Here is a 21,702-nt window from a genome sequence, read left to right as displayed (position 1 = left end):
GTTGTATGGGTCAAAGTGATCGATTTTTCTTTTAAGCCAAAAACCATTATAATATTAATTAAAGATCATGTTTTATGAAGATATTTTGTAAATTTCCTACCTTATGCTGCAGTCCCTGTGAAGAAGAAGTGATGATTGTCTTCAGTATTCTGACGTATTTACAAGATGAATAGTGGGTGTGGCTCGTGTTTTCCACTGTGAATTGATTGGATGAATAAAAACAGGATGTTCCTGTAATTTTACGGTAGCTTGCTGGCAACCACAGCTGCCGGTATTTTTCCGTAAAAACTACATAATTTGTATTTTCTGTCATTTTTCTGATATTTAATGTTTTGTGGGTCACCACTATGCTGAAGAGTGGAGTCAGTGTTTAAGTCAAGGTCAGGCAATGGCATGCCGATGTCATGCTGCATGTTGCTTTGTTTAACAGTGAATTTGATGTTTTAATAACAAATTACAAAGGAAAACATTAAGTAAATGTAATGTATTCACTTTTGTGCATTTGGACCAAGTTTCAGTTTTATATAAAGAAATTCTGTTAAGGTAAAATACTCAAATGTATTAAGTTCATACACAGCTTGAAGTTTGTGCCCTGAAGTTTTAAACTGCAAAGCTGTTTACATTATTTTCCTGTATTTTTTACGGAATTTTACTGGCAACCACAGCTGCCGGTATTTTTCCGTAAAATTTACGGAACATTTTTTACAGTGTAAAGGATCACTGTTCACTATAATGGTGATCTTAACATCTAATGTGCTTTTTCATGTTTTCATGTTTAAAATGTCGCCTATTGCAACCAAATAATAGCTGTTTGTTAACAGCACAAAATAAAACTGCAAAAACTCCAGATATAATAAATGATTTAGACTTTACTGTACAATTATGTTTAAATGTTGTTTATAATAAACTCAAAGCAAGTGTGCAGTGCGTCTAAACATCCTTTTCACAGTATTTTTCTTTCTCCATATCATGTAGCTTCTCTGTTACAAACTAAAGCCGCTGTGTGAGTGAACAGTGACGTTGATTCCAGCCAATAGAAAAATACTGAATTATTGGTGTTATTATATTAATTCTCATTGGGTGGGCAACACATACGTTTAGGTGGTCTCATCTCACCTCTGCCCATGTCTGGAGCGGCTCTGTTAACACAATGAGTTTGTGTTACGGTTCCCGTCTGTAGAACTGGTATTAACATATTTAAACAGTTCAGTCATATGATCAGTTCTCTTCAGTTCATCTGTTTCATTCTTAACATTCACATATTCTTAAAATAACAAGAATAGTGATTCTTAGTACATATATAATCTACATGTTTATATGAAAAATAAGGTTTGTATTTAAAACTCGACATTAAATTGTTCATAAATCTCTTCCTTGTGCTGCAACACATTAAAAGTTTCTTTAGTCAGACAATCTGTTTTCTGTATAAAAAATAAACTATTAACATATTCATCAATTTAACATCAATATGACCTGAAATACAACAAAACTCATGTGACTAAAATATCCATTGTATCAAATATACACTTTTCTTATTAACGTCAACACAATATATACAAGTTTGAGTTCTTTTACCTGAAGAGATTTAACTGAAATACATAAGTTAACTTACAGATGTTTCTATTAACTTCAACATTTAAGATTCACAATCTACACAATACAAATATCAATATTTCTCCACAGTAAGAAAGAGTTAAATTATTTAAAACCAAACAGATAAAAACACATTAACTTACTCGGTATTACATGAATGTTTGGAAAAACATATTTATTATTATAATAAAACCTGAAATTTCATGATAAATAAACACAAAAAACACTTTGTGTCTTTCTTCAGATGCGGCTGACAGAGTCTGAGATAAACACACACACACGTCACCATGACAACCCCTAGGCGCCCCCTTATGGCAGAGGCCGGTATTGCACTGTTTTAAAACTACAGTGTCCTACAGTAATAATTTAAACAGGCTCAGAACACACATTAATAAAACATAAATATTTACAAATACACATTATAATGTAGATACCAGTATATTTCTCACATTTGGTTGCGTCTTGTTCAACATTCGATTGTTCTTCACCCAAATATTGTTTTTATTGTTAACACTTACATTACAGTAAATTCCTGTGAAACAGTCATCTTGCTTTTGTGTTACGTTACACAGCAAAGATTAATGAGATTGAATAATGAAGTGATGATCCTTGATGAACATTTACTGATAACAAACAGAATCACTGAAGAAAAGATAAACAAAACACAACAACTACAACTGACTCACAGTCACACAACTTTAGATGAACATCAAGTGTAAATAACAGATGAACACATGAAATCTGTCAAGATCTCACCAGAGAATGAAATAAAACACCATTAACATCTTCACTTATTACAGACACCACTTTCACTTTATCTGTCATATATGTATACAAAAGCTTTTTTTAGGCACTTGTTTCTTAAAACTTGTTTATTTGTACATTACGGTTCTCAGTAACATCGGTGCTATGAAGCTTTTGACACAGTGCTCTACTTCGTCATCTGGTGGACAATAAAAATCCCTACACCGATTGTGCCACTCAGATGATTTATTCATTGAATGTATTTATAAGCTTTATTAGCATATTTAATATATATTTTAATAACATACAGCATTAGAACTCAAAGTGACAGAGAAAAATAAGCACATCCAGTTCTTAACATGAGTAACATGAATAATAATTGAATATATATGAATACTTCCAAAATGAGATTGGGTGAGATTCAATGGTGCATTCCAAAAACTATAAAAATTGGATTTGATTCAATTTATTGTCATTACACATATAACAAGTGCAGTGTAACAAAATGGATTTAAGAAGAAGTATACAGCAAACATGAGGGAAGTGGAGAGAAAAACAGATACACATAATACACCATAGACAAGACTTGCAACAGGGTAAAATAATCCAGCTCCGGCCAGCAGAGATACGGTCCTGCAGCCAGTACGGCGCTTTACGACATACCCGCTTGCCCAGCTGGCGGGTCAAAGCAATGAAGGTTTGGAATCGGTCAGAGTCTGTGTTTGTGTGTGTGTCTGTATGAGTGATAAGGTCCAAGAGTCTGTGTGTGTGTGTGTATGATGGGGGAGGGAATGCAAGAGCGTCTCGCCACATTGCCCTTCAGGGTTGTTTCTCCAGTATCAGCCTCGACCAAGGCCAATCCTTGTTAAGAGGGGCCGAAAAGATAAGATTGCAGTTGTTTCGTCTTGTAAACCGCATTCCAATTCCACGACTACTCTCTTTGTCCATTCTGGTCTCTAACATCATCAATTTTCCTTTACATAGCTGTGAGTTTTTTCAAGATGTTATCCATATTACGGTTAATAGTCTCTCTTCCCACGGCCTCCGTCAAAACGGGAAGCTTTGTGAGGCTTTGGACAGCTGTTCCCGTTTTAAGAATTTTTCGATAACCCAGGGCAAAGCATAATCCAATCAGCACAAGACCTGTTGTAATGGTTCCGAAAAGGTAAATATCTTCAATGTCCTCCACGGAAAGAGCCGCCGGACACACAATCCGCCTTCTCTCACACGCGTCCATCGTGTAGCCAGCTGCGAAAATGTTCCTTCAGGGCATTCAGGTTCACCCGAACCTTTGTTTCTCGTCGAGAAAATGGTGTCAATTGCGCTAAGTGACCAGTTGATCAGATCCATAATTTCCAAGTTTCGAGAGCAGTGCAGAGAGAGTCTCTCAATAGATGAGACGAGACAAGACAGGACACAGAGCAGGGAAAATATGACTGCGGTCAGGCCAGCCTCCACTTTTGAAAACGTCGGTCAAGCCAGCCCTCACATTGGTTTTCTGTGCGTGCATATATGAAAGATTGCGGTAGCAGCGCGGCAAAAATAAAATAAAAGCGGTTTCTGACTCTTTCATTTGTAAGTGTTTTAACGATTGAAAGTGATGTTGCTAGGCAATAAGAGACAAGGTTAAAGGGTTACTATGCAGTTTCTAGAATGTTTTAATTAATTTCTAGGCCGTTGATTATGTATTTTGGTGGTTAGAAGAGTGTTGCTATGCAGTTTGTGTAACAGTCTGGGTGGTTGCTAGGGCGTTGCTAAGGCATTCTGGTGGTTGGTTTTGACCTAGTGGGCCAGTTGTGGCCAAGTTGTTAAAGAGACAGACATCAGGACATTATGATGTGGAGTTTTTTAATAAAAGTCCCCTCAATATCCTATATAGGAAGTTTTTTCTCTATTTTCAGATGGGGATTAAAAATAAACTACCTGTTTCTAGAAAATGATTTCACCTCAGAATCATAGAATACCATCTCAGATTGCCATTCAAACAGTATCAGGACATTCTGATGTGGAGTTTTTTAATAAAAGTCCCCTCAATATCCTACATAGACTGTTTTTTTCTCTATCTTCAGATACGGATTAAAAATAAACTACCTGTTTCTAGAAAGTGATTTCACCTCAGAATCATAGAATACCATCTCAGATTGGCACTCAAACAATATCAGGACATTCTGATGTGGAGTTTTTTAATAAAAGTCCCCTCAATATCCTATATAGGAAGTTTTTTCTCTTTGTTCAGATACGGATTAAAAATAAACTACCTGTTTCTAGAAAATGATTTCACCTCAGAATCATAGAATACCATCTCAGATTGGCACTCAAACAGTATCAGGACATTCTGATGTGGAGTTCTTTAATAAAGGTATCATCAATATCATATATAGACATATACACATATTTACAACATTTTTGATTTGCACCTAAACAATATTGGAATATGTTTTTAAATAACCCCCGAAATGTAATATATACAGTATACTGTTTTAATAATACACGTACTTAATATCTTGTCGCTTAAAGAAACCAACACAATTGTCATTAAACTGTCTGAATGTTTTAAAGATATTCAAAAGAGCATAGCTTGCAATTCCAGCTGTGTGCTCCTACTCGTTTCAGTTCTTTTTTTTCAATCCCATACACTCTTCATGGAACCCCCTGTCACAAAAGTCACATTGGATCTAAAGTGGAAAGGTAAAATTTCAATTAAATTATAAATATATTCAGATTACAAGATAACTTATTTAATTGTATTAATTTATCCTTCATATTCAGCCTTTACTACAGAAGCACAGACTAAAAAATGAGACAAAAATGTGAAATGACACTGAAATGTGAAGGGAAACAAAAAACTCACCCAGTGTGTAGTGGGAGGCCCAGAGCCAATTGGTTTTGCCATTGAACACATGGCACAGTTATTGGCCTCATCAAACACTAAAAAATATGTAAACAATTAAACCGATATAAGCTTAACATTTTGTAATTTGGTGCAGCAAATACGGGATTCAAATTTATAGTTATTTTAAATTATATTTAGCATGAATGTATTTATTTTTTATGAATATTTATATTAATACTAAATTTGACCCTACAAGGAAAATTAAAAACCAAATGTTATTGATTCACCCTAATTGTCTTTGAAAACTTAACACTAAAGACATGATTTGACTTTGTACAGTCCATTGTATTATTTTAATAACAAATGCTCTTCAAAATATATTTTTGGGGGTTCTGCAGAAGAAGAAAAGTCATAAAGGTCTAAAATGACAAAGTAAGTCAATCATAAAAGTATCTTTAGTTTTGAGTGAACTACCCTTTTAAGATTTCTTTTGTTTTGTGTACTTTTACATTTACATTTAGGCATTTAGCAGACACTTTTATCCAAAGCGACTTACAATGCTTTATCCTATACATTTTACATAGGTATTTGCAATCCCCTTGAATTGAACTCACAACCTGGCGTTGTCAATGCAATGCTCTTACCACTGAGCTACAGGAAAGCTTTTACATTAACATTAGTTATACTTTGTCAAGTGTCCAATAATTTCTGTTAATCTCAATCTCTCCTGAAATCTGTAATTGATTTTGCTTCTAATGGCATAATTTATATCTCCAGCCATGAGTTAATACAATCATCTGAGTGAATCATTGCAGCTGTCAAACTACTCCCCTTTTTTCAACACTCCCATTTACCTTCTCCCCTGCTACACTTGCCTCATAGATAACTTACAGTGTAATTTATTTTACAACTACCTTTTTTTGAGAAAAAGCAATCTTTACCACTGTAATAAAGGCTTCTTGATTTTGTCCTGCATGCATTCCCCTATAATCACATTTTTGATTTTTATACACTACTATTGCTATAGGTTCAATAATAAATACAAGATATTGCACTCTACTAATGATTATAAGAACCCTTGTGTTTGTGCCAGAAGCTGTAACTTATATGTGAATTAAACTTACCAGACAACCTTCAGTGCTGATAGAGATATTATTATCCAATGTGTAGAAGAATTTACCCAAAAAGGGTCAAAACAAATTGTTTAGTCAATTATTACTCTCTTAGATTTCATGAGTTTTATTTATTGTATTTAATGTTTAATTGCCTTTGCTAACCTGGACATATTGATTAGCCGAGCCCACAACATATTGTGTTGTCCGGTATGTAATTTTCTCAAAATGTTGACATTCTTGAAATCTTTCTTATTTAAATGAATTTTACTAGACAGTAAGGTCATCATAAAAAAATGATGTTTTGTCTGAAGAAAACTATATTGGATATTTACTACTTCAACAATCAAGTTCAATGAAATTTTCCTTAACAAGTTACATTAAAAATACTTTAGGATACACTATTTAAAAAACAGGTGCTTCGAAAGGTCATTAGAATAACCTATTGGTTCCACAAAAATATTTCTGTTTTTTTTAAAAGGTTCTTTGTGGCAAAACTAGGTTCCTCAGATTACAAAAAGTAAGAAACAGATTGTTCTTGAAGAACCTTTTAACTAAATGGTTCTTTGGGATCGTTGTGAAAAACCTTTAAAGCACTTTATTTTTGTGAGTGTATTGTTGACAAAACTGCATTTTGTTATCATTGCACCATAGTACATAAAATCAATTCCTTAACAAACGGGATGATTCCAGTATCTGGGCATCCATTACTCCTCTTTCGATTGACATTTCTCTTTTGGAAGTCCCAAAGCTTATGACTGGGACGGCTGGAAAGGCCTTCATCACTTCCCTTGCAATCTAAACAGGCATCAACATTCAATTCATTAGATACCACTTCTGAAAAAACTAAAGGACACCATTCCATTGTACATTGTATAATGTAAATAAATCCACAAGCAAAACCTATCGAAAAATAAAAAGTGCATGTAATGTAGAGACAACATCTATCAGCAAACTAACTTAAAAATAAAATTATATTTCACCGTTACTCTGCATTACTTCACATACCATGGTGACAATGAAGCCACAGCTAATGGAATCCTGCTGGGTTGGATGGGTCATCACTCCTCCTTTCCATTTAATGTTCTGCCACTCTGTTTTCCCATGGCACTGTCTTCTTAGTTTTAGGTACTTGCTGAATGTGATTTGTTATGATAGTTATTGATATTTAGAACACAGAAAAAAATAGGTACATTTGATACAAATTATAAAGCACCGGGGTGTAAAGAGTGAATAATAAGCAGACAAAATTTCACATCATTTTTTAGATAAAATATAAATAAAATGTAATAATAATATGATTTGATTGGGTAATTAATTTCCCCCAAAAAATGTGTGAGCTGCAAAATCATAGACAGCCAATATTTCATAGCTTGTATTAACTGTTTGATATGTGTCAATATCAGTTTCATTAAAATATGCTAAATAATATTAAAAAAAATATTCTGGATCAGCATTAAACTATCTGAATGGGTGTAGAGCAAGGTACATCAAGTATGCTGTCTTTCTGTCTTGATGACTGTCAATTATTCTGTTAAACAAAATAATAAATAAATAAATACCTGAAGTTTTTTGCAGCACAGCAGGATTCAGCTTTCTCTTTGAGGCTCTTTGATGGGTCCACCACATACACGGTATGGGTCAAAGCATTTATGAACTAAAATCAAGCATTGAAACATAATAAAAAAATTATTTGATATGTTCAAAAAAATGTTCTTAAATATACACAGTTAATATGAAAAAGAATAATCTACTCACCAGCAACTTCCAATGGACATTGGAAGTCTTAACAAAGGAAACAATGCACTGGTAATTGTCAAAGTTAATCTGTCAAAGAATATAAATATCAAATTAGTCTGCACGGTGAACCATCATTTATTATACTATTTAAATATGGGAGTTATATGGAAAGCTGGCTTTTTCAATAAAAATAGTACATGAAGCTTGAAAAGTAACTGTTTTAAGCAACTCTTAATTATATTTCATATGTTGGACTTTCCTATCACCCTTTTCACATACACACAGACCAACACAACTGTTTTCTGAACTGTTGTCCAGCCAGTTGTTCCTTTATCGAACTACGCAAGTATGAAAATTAAATTCCAACATTACCTCGCCTACTAGCCATTGGTGTGGCCGAAGTGTATGGAACTCACTGTGGTGGATTACCATAGATTGTCCTTCTGTTTTTGTAGGAATTACAGAAACTACAATCTCTGTATCTGCACATTTCCACAAGGAAGAGATCTGTAGGTCATGCATGTAAACCAAACATGACACATTCTTAAACATAAGATATATTAAATAACACATTGCTATGTGTAATCTCTCCATTTGGTTAATAAATAATAAATAATTATCCCCCTTGAGCTTCTTTCTGCATAACATATACTTTTAGGCGTTTCATTTTAGGTGTAACTGAACTTCCACATTAAGTATAACAAAAACCCTCCTTACTTGATGATGTAGGCAACCTGCATTTTCTGATCGCTCCTCAGTTCTTTCAGATATGTCCTTTTGTGGTCTTGCCTTTGCTTGCATGTCATGCTTCTTTGGTCCTGTGTGACACTTGACAACTGAAGAATGAACCTATCAGCATTGTGGGTAAAAACAGATCATATCATATGTAGTCTGATTTATTCGTTTTTTAATGTGAAGTTTAGTTGTAATATTATACACACTTTTCATCTTTCTAAACGTTTCCCCAAAAGTGTTGTTCAGACAATATGTGGTCCAAAAACTATTTTTAAACATAACTTTGTTTACACTTATTAAGAAACATAGATGTTAGGATGTATGATTTTATGTAATTGAACTATTTAAAATAATACAATAGAATATAATGTAATATACAGTAGAACAAAAACAACACATTAATGAATTTATAATATACCTTTTTTGGTTTCATGAAGGGGAATGCCTTTCTAATAGGTGTTACATATCTCCCTCTTTTCTTCTGCCGATGTTCCTTCCATTTTTCTAGCTCCACTTGGAAAGACTGTAAAAAAATAGGAGTTGGAAGCATTATTTAAGATTTTGAACAGATTTACACATACATAATTGTATGTGTATAATAATATTCAATACACAAATTCATTGCCTCAAATTATCAATGCTATTTTAAGTGTACACATTGGCCATAAATGTGTGATGGGCCATGCACTCGAAACATCCATCGAGTGTAAAAAATCAAGCACTGGCCACCTGACCACGGGTCTATCCCATCATTAATGATACTACCTAAAGCAATTTGCAAACCTTTCTTTGAAAAACTCATTTTGAGTCTTCTAATTCCTTAAACTGAGCAGTGTGAATATGTTGGTAGCGAGCCACACAACCATCTAGTCGGTTGAGTCTGCCAGAGGGGAAACGGATATGTTTCAAATCCCACTGGCTCTTCTCCATAATGCCCTGTGTCTTGTTGTCTACAGTTATGTTCTGAGGGAGAAAAACAGAACTATGAATAACACAAATTAGAAGTTAAAAGCAATTATATCAACATGAAATACTTTCACCTATAGTACATATTTTACTTACTTGTCTTTGAAGGTTTCTCAGCAAATCATAACGTTTTGTGAACTCCAAATATGCTTGACCTGTGCCATGGCGTCCAAGATCACCTTAATATCAAAATAATCTTATGCGTTATGTCCATAGACACTTTTTAAAGAAGGGTTATGATGCGTAATTAAATATGACTTACCTAGCATTATTCCACTCCACAGTGCAGCATAGGGAAGAAGATACATATCGATGTGTTTAACAAGACCTTTGCAAAAGTAATTGTTTGGTTGACCATCCTTCTGTAGTGGAGCATTGGAAATCATTGTTGTGTAATACTTCGCGATGTCATTGTTTCCTTTAATTTTCTAAAGATAACATGTAAATGTTATTAGTGGTGTTTTTGTGGGCGAAAAATAAAAACATTTATTGCACTCCAGCCAAGTATAATACAAACATTTCTGGTGTGTGCAGGGAAGCCTGACAAGTAATAACAGAACACAAAGATTATTTTTGTCCTCTGTGTTACTTTTGGACTTTGTAGTGACATTCACTTCTATTCCAGTTTTCTGCATCCACGACTGGAGGTTCTTGAAGTGTTTTTCAACTCTGGCCCCACTGGATGGACTGGAAAAAAAAAACTTCTGCACTTTGTACCATTTCGTCCAGTTCTGCCACAGTACTTGCAGTTTTGAGGAGACCAAAAGTGTGCATGGCCAGATGGTAGTGGTTCTGTGCACTGAGGAATGGAAAAAGTGAATTTGGTTGTTATGTTTAGATGTGTAAATTCATGGTAAGTGCATTTAAATAAATTACATTATTGGAGTGTAATAATAACCACTGTGACCTTTATCCGCCAATTGCAGATTTCATGTAAATGTTTTTAGAACAAAGCACACATTACTACTATTAGAAAGTTATAAGTAGTAAGCTATAATGATCACAATTGTTATTTGCATAACTCAAGGTATTAACAATATGTCAAAACAATATCATAATTCTGCCATTTTAAATCTACATGCAGCAAAACATTGCAACCCCTCGAATGAGAGGGATTACACTCACAGTATGTCAAAAAATTGCAGGAATAAAATTGTATGCTTACTATTTTCGGCACATTGCTTTGGCATTTTTCATTATGTGACTGAGGCAACGATGGACAACAGGAACTTCAAAGTCTTCCTTTGTTTCTTTTCCTGTGGCTATTCTGTAATAAAGGTTGATGGTATCGTGCAGATTTTTACGGACAAATGTTAAACTTATTGCCTGCATTAGAACTATTGACCCATCACAGATGATCATCAAGGGTGACCGCATGGCTTTCCGACCGAAACACTTTGCAACATCAGTTTGAAATGCCTCAAGGAAGTAGGTTACTGATGCTGTTGTGTGATCACAGATGACATATGTAGCAACGGGAAAAGGGGAGGAGTTTTTCTTGGGATTCCTGACCACCAGCTCATAACGGTAGATAGGAGGCGAGCCTTTCTCTTTTTTTTAGAATGCTGCCTGTGGCATTAAGATAAACAATGTCTTCTTGACATCGCTCTTGATAAATCACTATACTCCTTCTGGACCAGAGTAAAACAAATCTGGGGTGAAACATTACTTTCTGTCGTCTGGATTGTTTTTTTTTTCTGTCAAGCATTATTTGTAGGCTGACAATTTCATTACTGTGCTGACAACTTTTTTGCCGCACTTCCCAGGATATATTTTTCATCACATTGGGACTAGGAGCCTCATCTCTACAGCCAGAGGCTAGTACATCTTCATCCACATTCCCAAGTTGTTCCAGATACATTGTTCAGGGACATTGCTTTTGTAGGTCTTTGCCAATTTGTTCTCTGTCTTGTGCTCGGATGGGTCTTCTTTTTAATTCCATGCGGTTATGAATGCTCTCCCCGCCTTGAAACTCCACTGTTGCCTTAAGGTCCACACTATCTACAGTTACAATCAAACATTTTTCATATAGCAAAAGTAACACATGGTTCAATTGGTTTGTATTACACAACATGCCAAGCTGCTCTGGTGACTGTTGCCTTGGTTCAGCAGAGGATTTGCCAGATTTGGACACTTTCTGTTTACAGAAAACCAATAGAAATTTGTTAGGAAAATAGTTCTAAAATAGCAATACTGATTGTATTAAATTAAGATCAAGCCTTGAATCAAACTTGCTCACCTTATTGAAAGCATCTTGTAGTCTAAAGCGGTTTTTCTGCAATTGGGAATCCCAAAAGCAGTACACACTTCTTTTAAAATAATAATAAAAAACAATCAAGTTACCATTTTCGTATTACAAATGAGTAAAAGACAATTGAGGGATGAACTATTGATTTACTCACCCCAAATATCCTGAAAGAGTGCAATATGTACGAAATTATAAATGTAAAGATATTACAAAAGAAAAAAAACTCATCACTTTCATCAAACTTTATATACTCATCAACCATATTAAAGAACAATCATATCGCATTCCTAAATAAACTTTTACTATTGTTTAACAGGGTTGTTAAACTCTGCAGGGCATTGGTCCTCAGTTGTAAAATGTTAAGTAACGTAGTTAACATCATATTCGCAACATTGCAAATTGTACAAAAGATGAAGACCTACTCACCCTTCCTCTCTTTTCGACATCTTACTAGCTAATGTTTCATGTAGCCTACGTGAATTTGTACTGGTAAGTACAATTACGTGAATTCGCTTGTAAGTGAGATCGCACAAAGTATTACGTAAAGTGCTAGCCTATTGCCTTATGTGAAATTTTACTGCATTTAAGTGAGCTCTCACAAGGTATTAAGTGAAGAGCTTTTTCCTTACGTGAAATTTAAACGACTTTAAGTGAGATCTCACAAGGTATTACGTGAAGTGCTGTTCCCTGAGCCGAAAACAGAACTTACAGATATCAGGACAGTGGGTGTTCGTGTTGTTCTAACGATACCCCTCACTATCAAATGTCCTGTCAGTTTTTGGTGATATTTTTTGTATCGAAAATTTGCATTTTAAATAACTGCTCACAATTAGGATCATGGGCGTTTTGACACGTTCAATCAGGTTCGAATCCACCTTTCTCCAAACTAACTGTAACATTTACAGATATCATATCGTACAGGCATTTAATTTTCAACAATGTTTTTATTTTGGGCATGTTTTGCAACGCATAATCTTACAGCATGCCATTATCAAAACTAACGTGTGTTAAAACTGCCCAGGGAAACTACATGTTAGTGAATATTTGTAAAGTAAAACTTACCAAATTGACATTTAATGAAGAACACCGAGTTTTTCTGAGTATTTGTAATGAGCAGCTGGATTTGTAAGGGTCCTCTGATGGTCCTCTACACATTTTATTGTTTGTATGGAGAGTGGGGCATTCACATAACAGTGTTATAGTTAGAGCATATAACTATTAATACGAAAAGCAATGTCAGTATTCATTTAAATAAGAAATGTGGGGGAAACAACAAAAATGGTAAAAATGTTACAATGTGTGTTACATTGTAAGCCTTTATTTTTTTTAAGTTGTAAATAAATAACTGCATTGCTAAATGATTACATTTGGAGATTATTTTACTGGACAGAAGAGAAAACAAAAATGGCCAAAAAAGGAGTTGAGCTGTGCAATTATATAAAAGGTGGAATATTTGTATTCAAGATTCATGCATCCATCCATCTTCTTCCACTTCATCCTTGGCCGGGTCGCGGGGGCAGCAGTCTAAGCAGGGATGCCCAGACTTCCCTCTACCTCGACACTTCCTCCAGCTCTTCCGGGTGGACACTGAAGCATTCCCAGGCCAGTCAGGAGACATAGTCCCTCCAGCGTCCTGGGAAGGCGTCAAGGGGGCATCCGGAAAAGATTCCCGAGACACCTCAGCTGGCCCCTCTCGATCTGCAGCAAACCGTCCCAGTGCATACTGAAGGTCCTGGTCTGATGGGGCCAGCACGACATCATACGCAAAGAGAAGAGATGACATCGTGTGGTCCGCAAACCCGACGCCCTCCGGCCCCTGGCTGCGCCTAGAAATTCTGTCCATAAAAATTATGAACAGAACCGGCGACAAAGGGCAGCCCTGCCGGAGTCCAACATGCACCGAGAAAAAGTCTGATTTACTGCCGGCAATGCGAACCAAGCTCCTGCTCCAGTCGTACAGGGACCGGATAGCCCTTAGCAGAGGGTCCCGAATCCCATACTCCCAGAACACCCTCCACAAGATGCTGCGAGGGACACAGTCGAATGCCTTCTCAAAATACACAAAACATGTGGATTTGTTGGGCAAACTCCCATAAACCCTCCAGCACGCTTGTATATAAGATTATTTATCAAAACATTGAATAGGACCCTTCAGCTGTGTTTCTTTTAGACAGATTACAAAAACAAAAATGAAAAGTAACATAAAACTCCTGTTCACTTTTGTCAACAAGAACATTCCCAAACTGCTAAGAGACGATGGTTGATAGGGGGAAAAAGCAGTGGGTGCAACATATAAGGCGATAGGCAACATGGGGAATAAGTAATGATTTTTTTATGGTTAAATGTACCATACTTCTTTAATTTATACAATAAGTGCATATATTGAAAATATACAAAGTGTCACATGAGACCAATTAAAGAAAAAAAAACACTCTTAAACTTCTTAAACATTAAAAACATCCATTAGAAACTCACTGAAAGAAAAATAACTATTCATGATCACTATTGTGATCAATGGGCTTTACTGTGTTAATAAGAATAATTTTAAACACATAGTAATAAGATGTACATTCACATACCCAGGGAAAGCTGTTCACATACTCAAGAGCAAAGAATCAATGCCTACACTAAGAAAACAAAAACAAGTGACAACTACTAAAACTTTTTAGCATCTCATAGACTTAAATAATTTACAAAAATCATAATAATTACGTCTTTGTCAAAACTTAGTAATTACTTTAAAATAATTTATCTGTATAAGCATCAAAAAAAGGATATACTTGAAGTGAGATGGAGTTAAGAAAAACATTCCCTCTGCAGTCGATAAAAACACAAACCAAATTTCCGATTTCTAATGGAGTTATTTTCTTCGAACAAGAAGTTTCCCTTACACAACTGAAAATGTAGAAGTCAGCACATATGAGACATTTTGAAGGCATTTAAATAACAAACTCCACATCAGAATGTCCTGATATTGTTTGAGTGCCAATCTGAGATGGTGTATTATGGTTCTGAGGTGAAATCATTTTCTAGAAACAGGTAGTTTATTTTAAATACCTATCTGAACAAAGAGAAAAAACAGTCTATATAGGATATTGAGGGGACTTTTATAAAAAACTCCACATCAGAATGTCCTGATATTGTTTGAGTGCCTATCAGAGATGGTGCACTATGATTCCACCCAGAATGCCACAAAAACTGCATAGCAACACTCTTCTAACCACCAAAATACATAATCAACGGCCTAGAAATCAATTAAAACATTATAGAAACTGCATAGTAACCCTTTAACGTCGTCTCTCATTGCCTAGCAACATCACTTTCAACCGTTAAAACACTTACAAATGAAAGAGTCAGAAACCGCTTTTATTTTGAAATTTGTCTTTCCGTGCTCCTACCGCAATCTTTCCTATATGCGCGCACAGAAAACCAATGTGAGGGCTGAAATGACCGACGTTTTCAAAAGTGGAGGCTGACCTGACCGCAGTAAAATACTGGCAAGGACGGGGAGTGAGAAATGCGACCGCCTCCGATGAGAGCCAAACGAGAAGGATTAATACAGCAATCTAACAGAAAAAATATGATTTAATACATTTGAAGCAATCTCTTCAGATTTATATATATATATATATATATATATATATATATATATATATATATATATATTATATAGTTTGGATGTGGATACAATTTTAAGGTTTTTGTTGGTGTTGCCCTTAAATCCAATTTTGCCTGTAAACCTTAAATACAACAGATTAACCCACAAAACTAAATGATACTAAAATATCCAGTGTTCTTAAATAGTGTAAACTATAACAACACATACAAATGTAATAGAATATGAAAATCTCAATTTAAAACTGGTGACTTTGGTAATAGTGGAGTGTGTAACCTTGTTAACAGTAAAATGAGAAAATTGTGTTTGATTCACTATGTGGTTATATCAGGATTACCAACTCACACATGTGCAGTGAGAGACACGTTATAAAAAGTGTTCTGGAAAAGTTGTGTTAGTCACTATACTAATGATACACAAACAATTTGTGTTTGCCAGAATCTCAACTCTCACCAACGTAAATTAAATACAACATAACTAAACTGAATATATAATTGTCTTTCTGTCAGGATTGTTATCGCTCATATTTTCAGTGAAAGAGTAGCTGGATTTATCACTGTATTTAATATCTACAAAACCAGTAACGTTGCCATTCAGTTGCTCATTAAGTTTTGAGAAAACATCTTAACAAAATAACACATATTTAGTTTATTTGAAGTTGAGCAATTGTTTGTCTATTTATCAGTGGCATCTATCTTTAAAGACATCTTCAAACCATCTTTAAATTAAATACATATTATCAAGATTATTTGCAAGTCAGAACAATGTATACATTTGACTTAGAAAAATACAGCTACAGTAAGACACAAGTAGAAGCAGTGGCGTCACTAGGCCCTTTTTAGGGGGGCTGTTGTCTGATTGCGTGTCTTCGTCGGCCGAACCCATAAAATGTTTCTATTGGTCAGTTCATAGTTTGACGGGTCGGATAGAGAGCCAATGAAAGCGTTTCCCGTCCACAGCTCGTGTTTGAAGGTGACCCTCCCACAAGTGATTCAGTTTCCTTTGTTGGCACTTCCCGCTCTTTATCGAATTTGAATTAAAATAAAACGTTTATTTCTGTACTAACTCTACACTAGAAAAGAATTACGTCATCGTGTCATCAAAGTCCCTTTTATGATTTATTCACAAGCTTTGAGCGTGTTTACGTTTATATAGTTGATATGATTGTGTTTCTTTTTCGAGCACCATTAGTGTGTAACACAACAGATTAATCTCATCAGTTGAGATTCTCCAAAACGCTTCCAGGATAATAAAACTCGGCATTCATAACATTTCGTTATGTATGATAAAACTTCTGAAGTTTAACTCCTCGAGTGGCTTTTAGAAGAGCCGTTGTTTATAAAGTTATGCCATCATGATGGTGTTTCTTCTTCGAGCGAGAGAAGAGGGCAACAAAGTTTTAAAAGTACCAGTTCTTGGTAAATATGAATTATTTATGAAATTCAACTGTTCGAGTGAGACAGTGGGTGGCTCTTAAAAGAGCCTTTTTGTCAAATGTTTTTCTTCAGAATAAACGCGTTTAACCACCGAAGCCGTACAGAGTGCGTCCCTGTCGTTTCAGCGCGTACACGACGTCCATGGCGGTGACGGTCTTTCTCTTGGCGTGCTCGGTGTAGGTGACGGCGTCACGGATAACGTTCTCCAGAAACACTTTCAGGACACCGCGAGTCTCCTCATAGATCAGACCGGAGATACGTTTCACTCCGCCGCGTCGAGCAAGACGACGGATGGCGGGCTTGGTGATGCCCTGGATGTTATCACGCAACACTTTACGATGACGCTTCGCGCCTCCTTTTCCGAGTCCCTTTCCGCCTTTACCTCTTCCAGACATGATGCAGCTGTTTCTGAAAGTATAAACTGAAAATAGAAGGAAAATCGTGAGCGGAGAAATTAAACATGTGCTTATAGGACCTAGTAGAAACAGGGGCACGAGGGCGGGACCAGCGCACGTCATTTACACGCTTTCTCTTCTTACCTCTGCCCTCCTAAATCTCTCAGTAAATCTCTTTATAGTGTGACTTACATATAGCACGATGTTTAAGATTGTCTAAGAAACTAAACAATACAATTTAACTGATAGTTCACCCAATAAAATGATGTCATCATCTATTCATGTTATTTTATACCTGTTTGAATGACTTTGTTCTGATGAACACAGGTAAAGACTTTTGTAAGAATGTTAGCAACTTTTAATTCTGTGACATCATTGACTGCCGCAACAGGAACAATTCAATGTTAGTCAAAGGTGCAGTAAAGGGTTTGTTTTCATAAATACTTCACAATATCTCACTTTGTGTTCAACAGAAATATTTTTAATACTATGGTAGTGGATGATGTCACAGAACTGACAACTGCTAACATTCCTAACAGAACAAAGAAAATTAAAGACAATTATAGAAATTTCCTTTTAAGTGATCTAGACATTTAAACTGATTTCAGAAAATAATGGATTAGTTAGAAATGATAGACGACCACTAGCCATAATTTGCTTCGTTTATATCTACTAGTAAAATGAGTAAAAGTGTGTTTGAGGAAGGGAAGTGTAATTGACATGTGATCAGACGCCATTAAGAGGAATGATTTAGCTCTGACTAATGGATGAATAAACACATGAGATATCTGCTGATTAAAGAGACACTGATAATATAATCATCATCATTAATATTGAGCATCACGCTTAACACAATAATATTAATCAATGGCACACTTGCGTTACTATTAATGTTTGTGAAAAACGGTGGAAATCGTGTCGTTCAGTTGATGTGGTGGCTCTTAAAAGAGCCGTTGAGTTGTTATTAAAGCGGGACTTAAGCGCGCTCTCCGCGGATGCGGCGGGCCAGCTGAATGTCTTTGGGCATGATGGTGACCCTCTTAGCGTGGATGGCGCACAGGTTTGTGTCCTCGAACAGACCGACCAGATAAGCCTCGCTGGACTCCTGCAGAGCCATGACGGCGGAGCTCTGGAAGCGCAGATCCGTCTTGAAGTCCTGAGCGATCTCTCTCACCAGGCGCTGGAAAGGCAATTTGCGGATGAGCAGCTCGGTGGACTTCTGGTAGCGGCGGATCTCTCTCAGAGCCACGGTGCCGGGCCTGTAACGATGGGGCTTCTTCACGCCGCCGGTGGCGGGAGCGCTCTTACGGGCGGCTTTGGTGGCGAGCTGCTTCCTCGGGGCTTTGCCACCTGTGGACTTACGAGCGGTCTGCTTGGTTCTTGCCATCGCTGCTGAATCTTCTGCGTTCAGTACAGAATATGTCTGTAGAGGCGGTGTGCCTGTTTATAAAGGCTAGAACGCGCAGCGCGTCAAGAGCACGGAGACACTCGATTGGCTGATGTGTGACGTATTATAGAGACAGTGAGCCAATGGCCGCGCGATATGCGTTCAAATGAAATTGGGCGGGACAACATTGCGTTTTCTATTATTCAGATCACGCGTCACGGACACAAGACAAGATCATCATATAATTTCTCTTTATCTCTTTATTTAATTCTCGTGTATTATTTCTCTGATCAGACATTTGCACGTTGCTGTTTAACAAAGTTCAGATAGAAAAGTCTTCACATACAAATCAAATTAAAATAATTCTTCACGTTAAATCACAAGCGAAGCACCTAAGTTTTTTAAGGACAGAAAAGTTCGGCTTTCCCGCGTTTTATTTACAGAAATCCGTTGCTACTGCTACGTACGAGTAAACAGAAGCATATCTTATACAACACTTGGGGCAAAGGGTCTCACATACTGATCCGGAGAATGGGAGTTCATTTATATCAGGTCTATGATAATGAATTAACATACAAACTCGATGGATTAAAACAGAAACCTCGTCGCTCTCTCAGTGATAATGTGGGTGGCTCTTAAAAGAGCCTTTGGTTGGTAAAGAACTGTCCCCCGTTTACTTGGTCTTAGCGGGTTTGTCGGTCTTCTTGGGCAGCAGCACGGCCTGGATGTTGGGCAACACACCACCCTGAGCGATGGTCACGCCGCCTAGAAGTCTGTTCAACTCCTCGTCGTTACGCACGGCCAGCTGTAGATGGCGGGGAATGATTCGACTCTTCTTGTTGTCCCGAGCGGCGTTTCCTGCCAACTCCAAGATCTCAGCGGTGAGATACTCGAGGACAGCGGCGAGATAAACTGGAGCTCCCGCACCGACGCGATGTGCGTAATTACCTTTGCGAAATTAGCCTGTGAACACGGCCGACGGGAAACTGAAGACCCGCTCTGGATGACCTAGTCTTGGCCTTTGCTCTTGATTTGCCGCCGGTTTTACCTCTTCCACTCATTGTTGCTTAAGATATAAAATCTTCACGACTAAAGGAAGACGAAAGAAATGTGAGATGGAGGTTGTGGATTTCAGGTGTTATACGAGCCTGTCGTTCGCTTATTGGTTGGAGTCTGTGAAAAGTTTAAACCAATCACTGAACTACCCTCCAAAACCAAAGCCCGCCCATTTCTTCCCGTCGGCCTGGTTTTGTTTCAATTTATGATCACGTGACCTTTCACTACATTAAATCTTATATCTGAGGTCTTTTCAGACCCGTCTATTGAAAACAAAAGTATGAACAAAAGAATACATTTATACTGAAACACAACTTCAGAAGTTACGCCTATTATGAATTAAAATGCTCTGACGATCATAACTTGTGTTCTTAATTTGAACCACATTGCTCATTGTATTCATTTAAGAGCTTTCCTGTAGCTCAGTGGTACGAGTAAGGTTGTGGGTTCGATTCCAGATACCTTTATATAAATGTATAGGATAGTGAAACGTTAGTCGCTTTGGATGAAATCGTCTGCCAAATGCGTAAGTGTAAGAACACAACCATAATATCAACACATCACTGAAACACAACTCTTTAGTGGGCTGGTGGTGGCTCTTAAAAGAGCCTTTTGTAATAGAAAGTCTGGAGAAGTAATTTACTTCTTTTTCGGAGCGGCCCTTTTAGGCTTCGCTGCTTTGGGCTTTGTCGTCTTGGGTTTTGCAGCCTTGACCTTCTTGGGGCTTTTAGCTGCTTTCTTCGGACTCTTGGCTACTTTCTTGGTGGCCGCTGGCTTCTTCACCTTCTTGGGGCTCTTCGTTGCCTTTTTAGCGGCGGTGGCGGCAGGTTTCTTTGCCTTCTTGGGAGATTTATTTGCGGCGGTCTTCTTTGCCGCTGCGGTCTTCGGCTTCTTGGCAGCAGCAGCGGCAGCAGGCTTCTTCACTGCGGGCTTCTTTGCTTTAGGAGCGGCTTTCTTCACTGGCTTCTTAGTCTCGACTTGTTTTTTGTTGAGTTTGAAAGATCCTGAAGCGCCGGTTCCTTTGGTCTGGACCAGTGTGCCTTTAGTCACGAGGCTCTTGATGGCGAGCTTGACGCGGGAGTTGTTCTTCTCCACATCGTATCCGCCGGCGGTGAGAGCTTTCTTCAGGGCGGCCAGAGACACACCGTTTCTCTCCTTGGAGGCCGTCACGGCTTTAACGATGAGATCACTCGCGCCTGGACCCGCTGTCTTGGGTTTGGCTGCAGATTTCTTCTTGGGCGCTTTCGCCGGCGGGGCTGCTGGAGCTGGAGCGGTTTCTGCCATTTCTGAGGTAAAGAGCTTTCGGTCACAGTCTATAGTTGATCAGTAATGCGGAAGGACTGAGCGGCTCTGCGCTCTTAAACACTACATGAGAACCATATAGACTCAGCTCGACCTGTCAGTGCCTCTGTGAGCCTCAAACTCTTGTGTTTTCTCCTGCGACATTTCGAGTAAATATCAGAGTTTTAAAATCATTTGACGGAGTGAAAACAGCGTGAACACAGAGCAGAGATCCAGAGCTTTATTCAGAGACTAAACTACACGACAGTAAAGGGTTTATTATTTCACTGTTACATTAAAAACACGACCAGCATCGATCTCTGGAGAAAAGCTGCGCATGAATTTCATGTGATTTGTTTGTGTAAACATTGATGAAACATTAAACATGTTTTCTGTTTATTTAACATACATGTAATAAATGATTTGAGTTAAGTTAATGTCATTCAGGGACTTGTAAAGTGTTGCACACAGAAGTTGTTTTGATCAGATTGAAACACACGAACACTCTCGACAAAATTGTGAACACCCCTGAATTTTTTCCAGAAAATCAAGTATTTCTC

The 21,702-nt window shown here is 37.1% G+C and overlaps 3 protein-coding genes and 1 pseudogene across 3 annotated transcripts in view; 1 reads left to right on the top strand and 3 right to left on the bottom strand.

Moving 5' to 3' along the window:
* The window catches only part of LOC130421317 (uncharacterized), a 792,526-nt gene that overhangs the window by 765,591 nt on the left and 5,233 nt on the right, over positions 1–21,702 (top strand). The gene's annotated exons all lie outside the window — the stretch shown is intronic.
* Positions 17,107–21,702, bottom strand: part of LOC130421320 (uncharacterized) — a 503,144-nt gene continuing 498,548 nt past the window's right edge. The window contains exons 4-5 of the mRNA XM_056749141.1: positions 18,477–18,810; positions 17,107–17,425 (exon numbers count right to left, since the gene is read on the bottom strand). Of these exons, the coding sequence (XP_056605119.1) occupies positions 17,107–17,425; positions 18,477–18,810 (653 nt within the window). The remainder of the gene's footprint in view (positions 17,426–18,476; positions 18,811–21,702) is intronic.
* LOC130421337 (histone H2A-like) lies at positions 19,444–20,109 on the bottom strand (annotated as a pseudogene).
* Positions 20,501–21,145, bottom strand: LOC130421327 (histone H1-like). The gene has a single exon (XM_056749155.1). The coding sequence runs from the start codon at positions 21,143–21,145 to the stop codon at positions 20,501–20,503; it is 645 nt and encodes a 214-aa protein (XP_056605133.1).

The sequence above is a fragment of the Triplophysa dalaica genome, chromosome 5, assembly GCF_015846415.1.
Source record: "Triplophysa dalaica isolate WHDGS20190420 chromosome 5, ASM1584641v1, whole genome shotgun sequence".
Lineage (NCBI taxonomy): Eukaryota > Metazoa > Chordata > Actinopteri > Cypriniformes > Nemacheilidae > Triplophysa > Triplophysa dalaica.
This window is presented reverse-complemented; position numbering and strand designations above follow the sequence as displayed.

Bases quoted from the DNA above. Each gene is read 5' to 3' on its own strand.
- LOC130421327 (XM_056749155.1), bottom strand. From the start codon at position 21,145: ATGGCAGAAACCGCTCCAGCTCCAGCAGCCCCGCCGGCGAAAGCGCCC.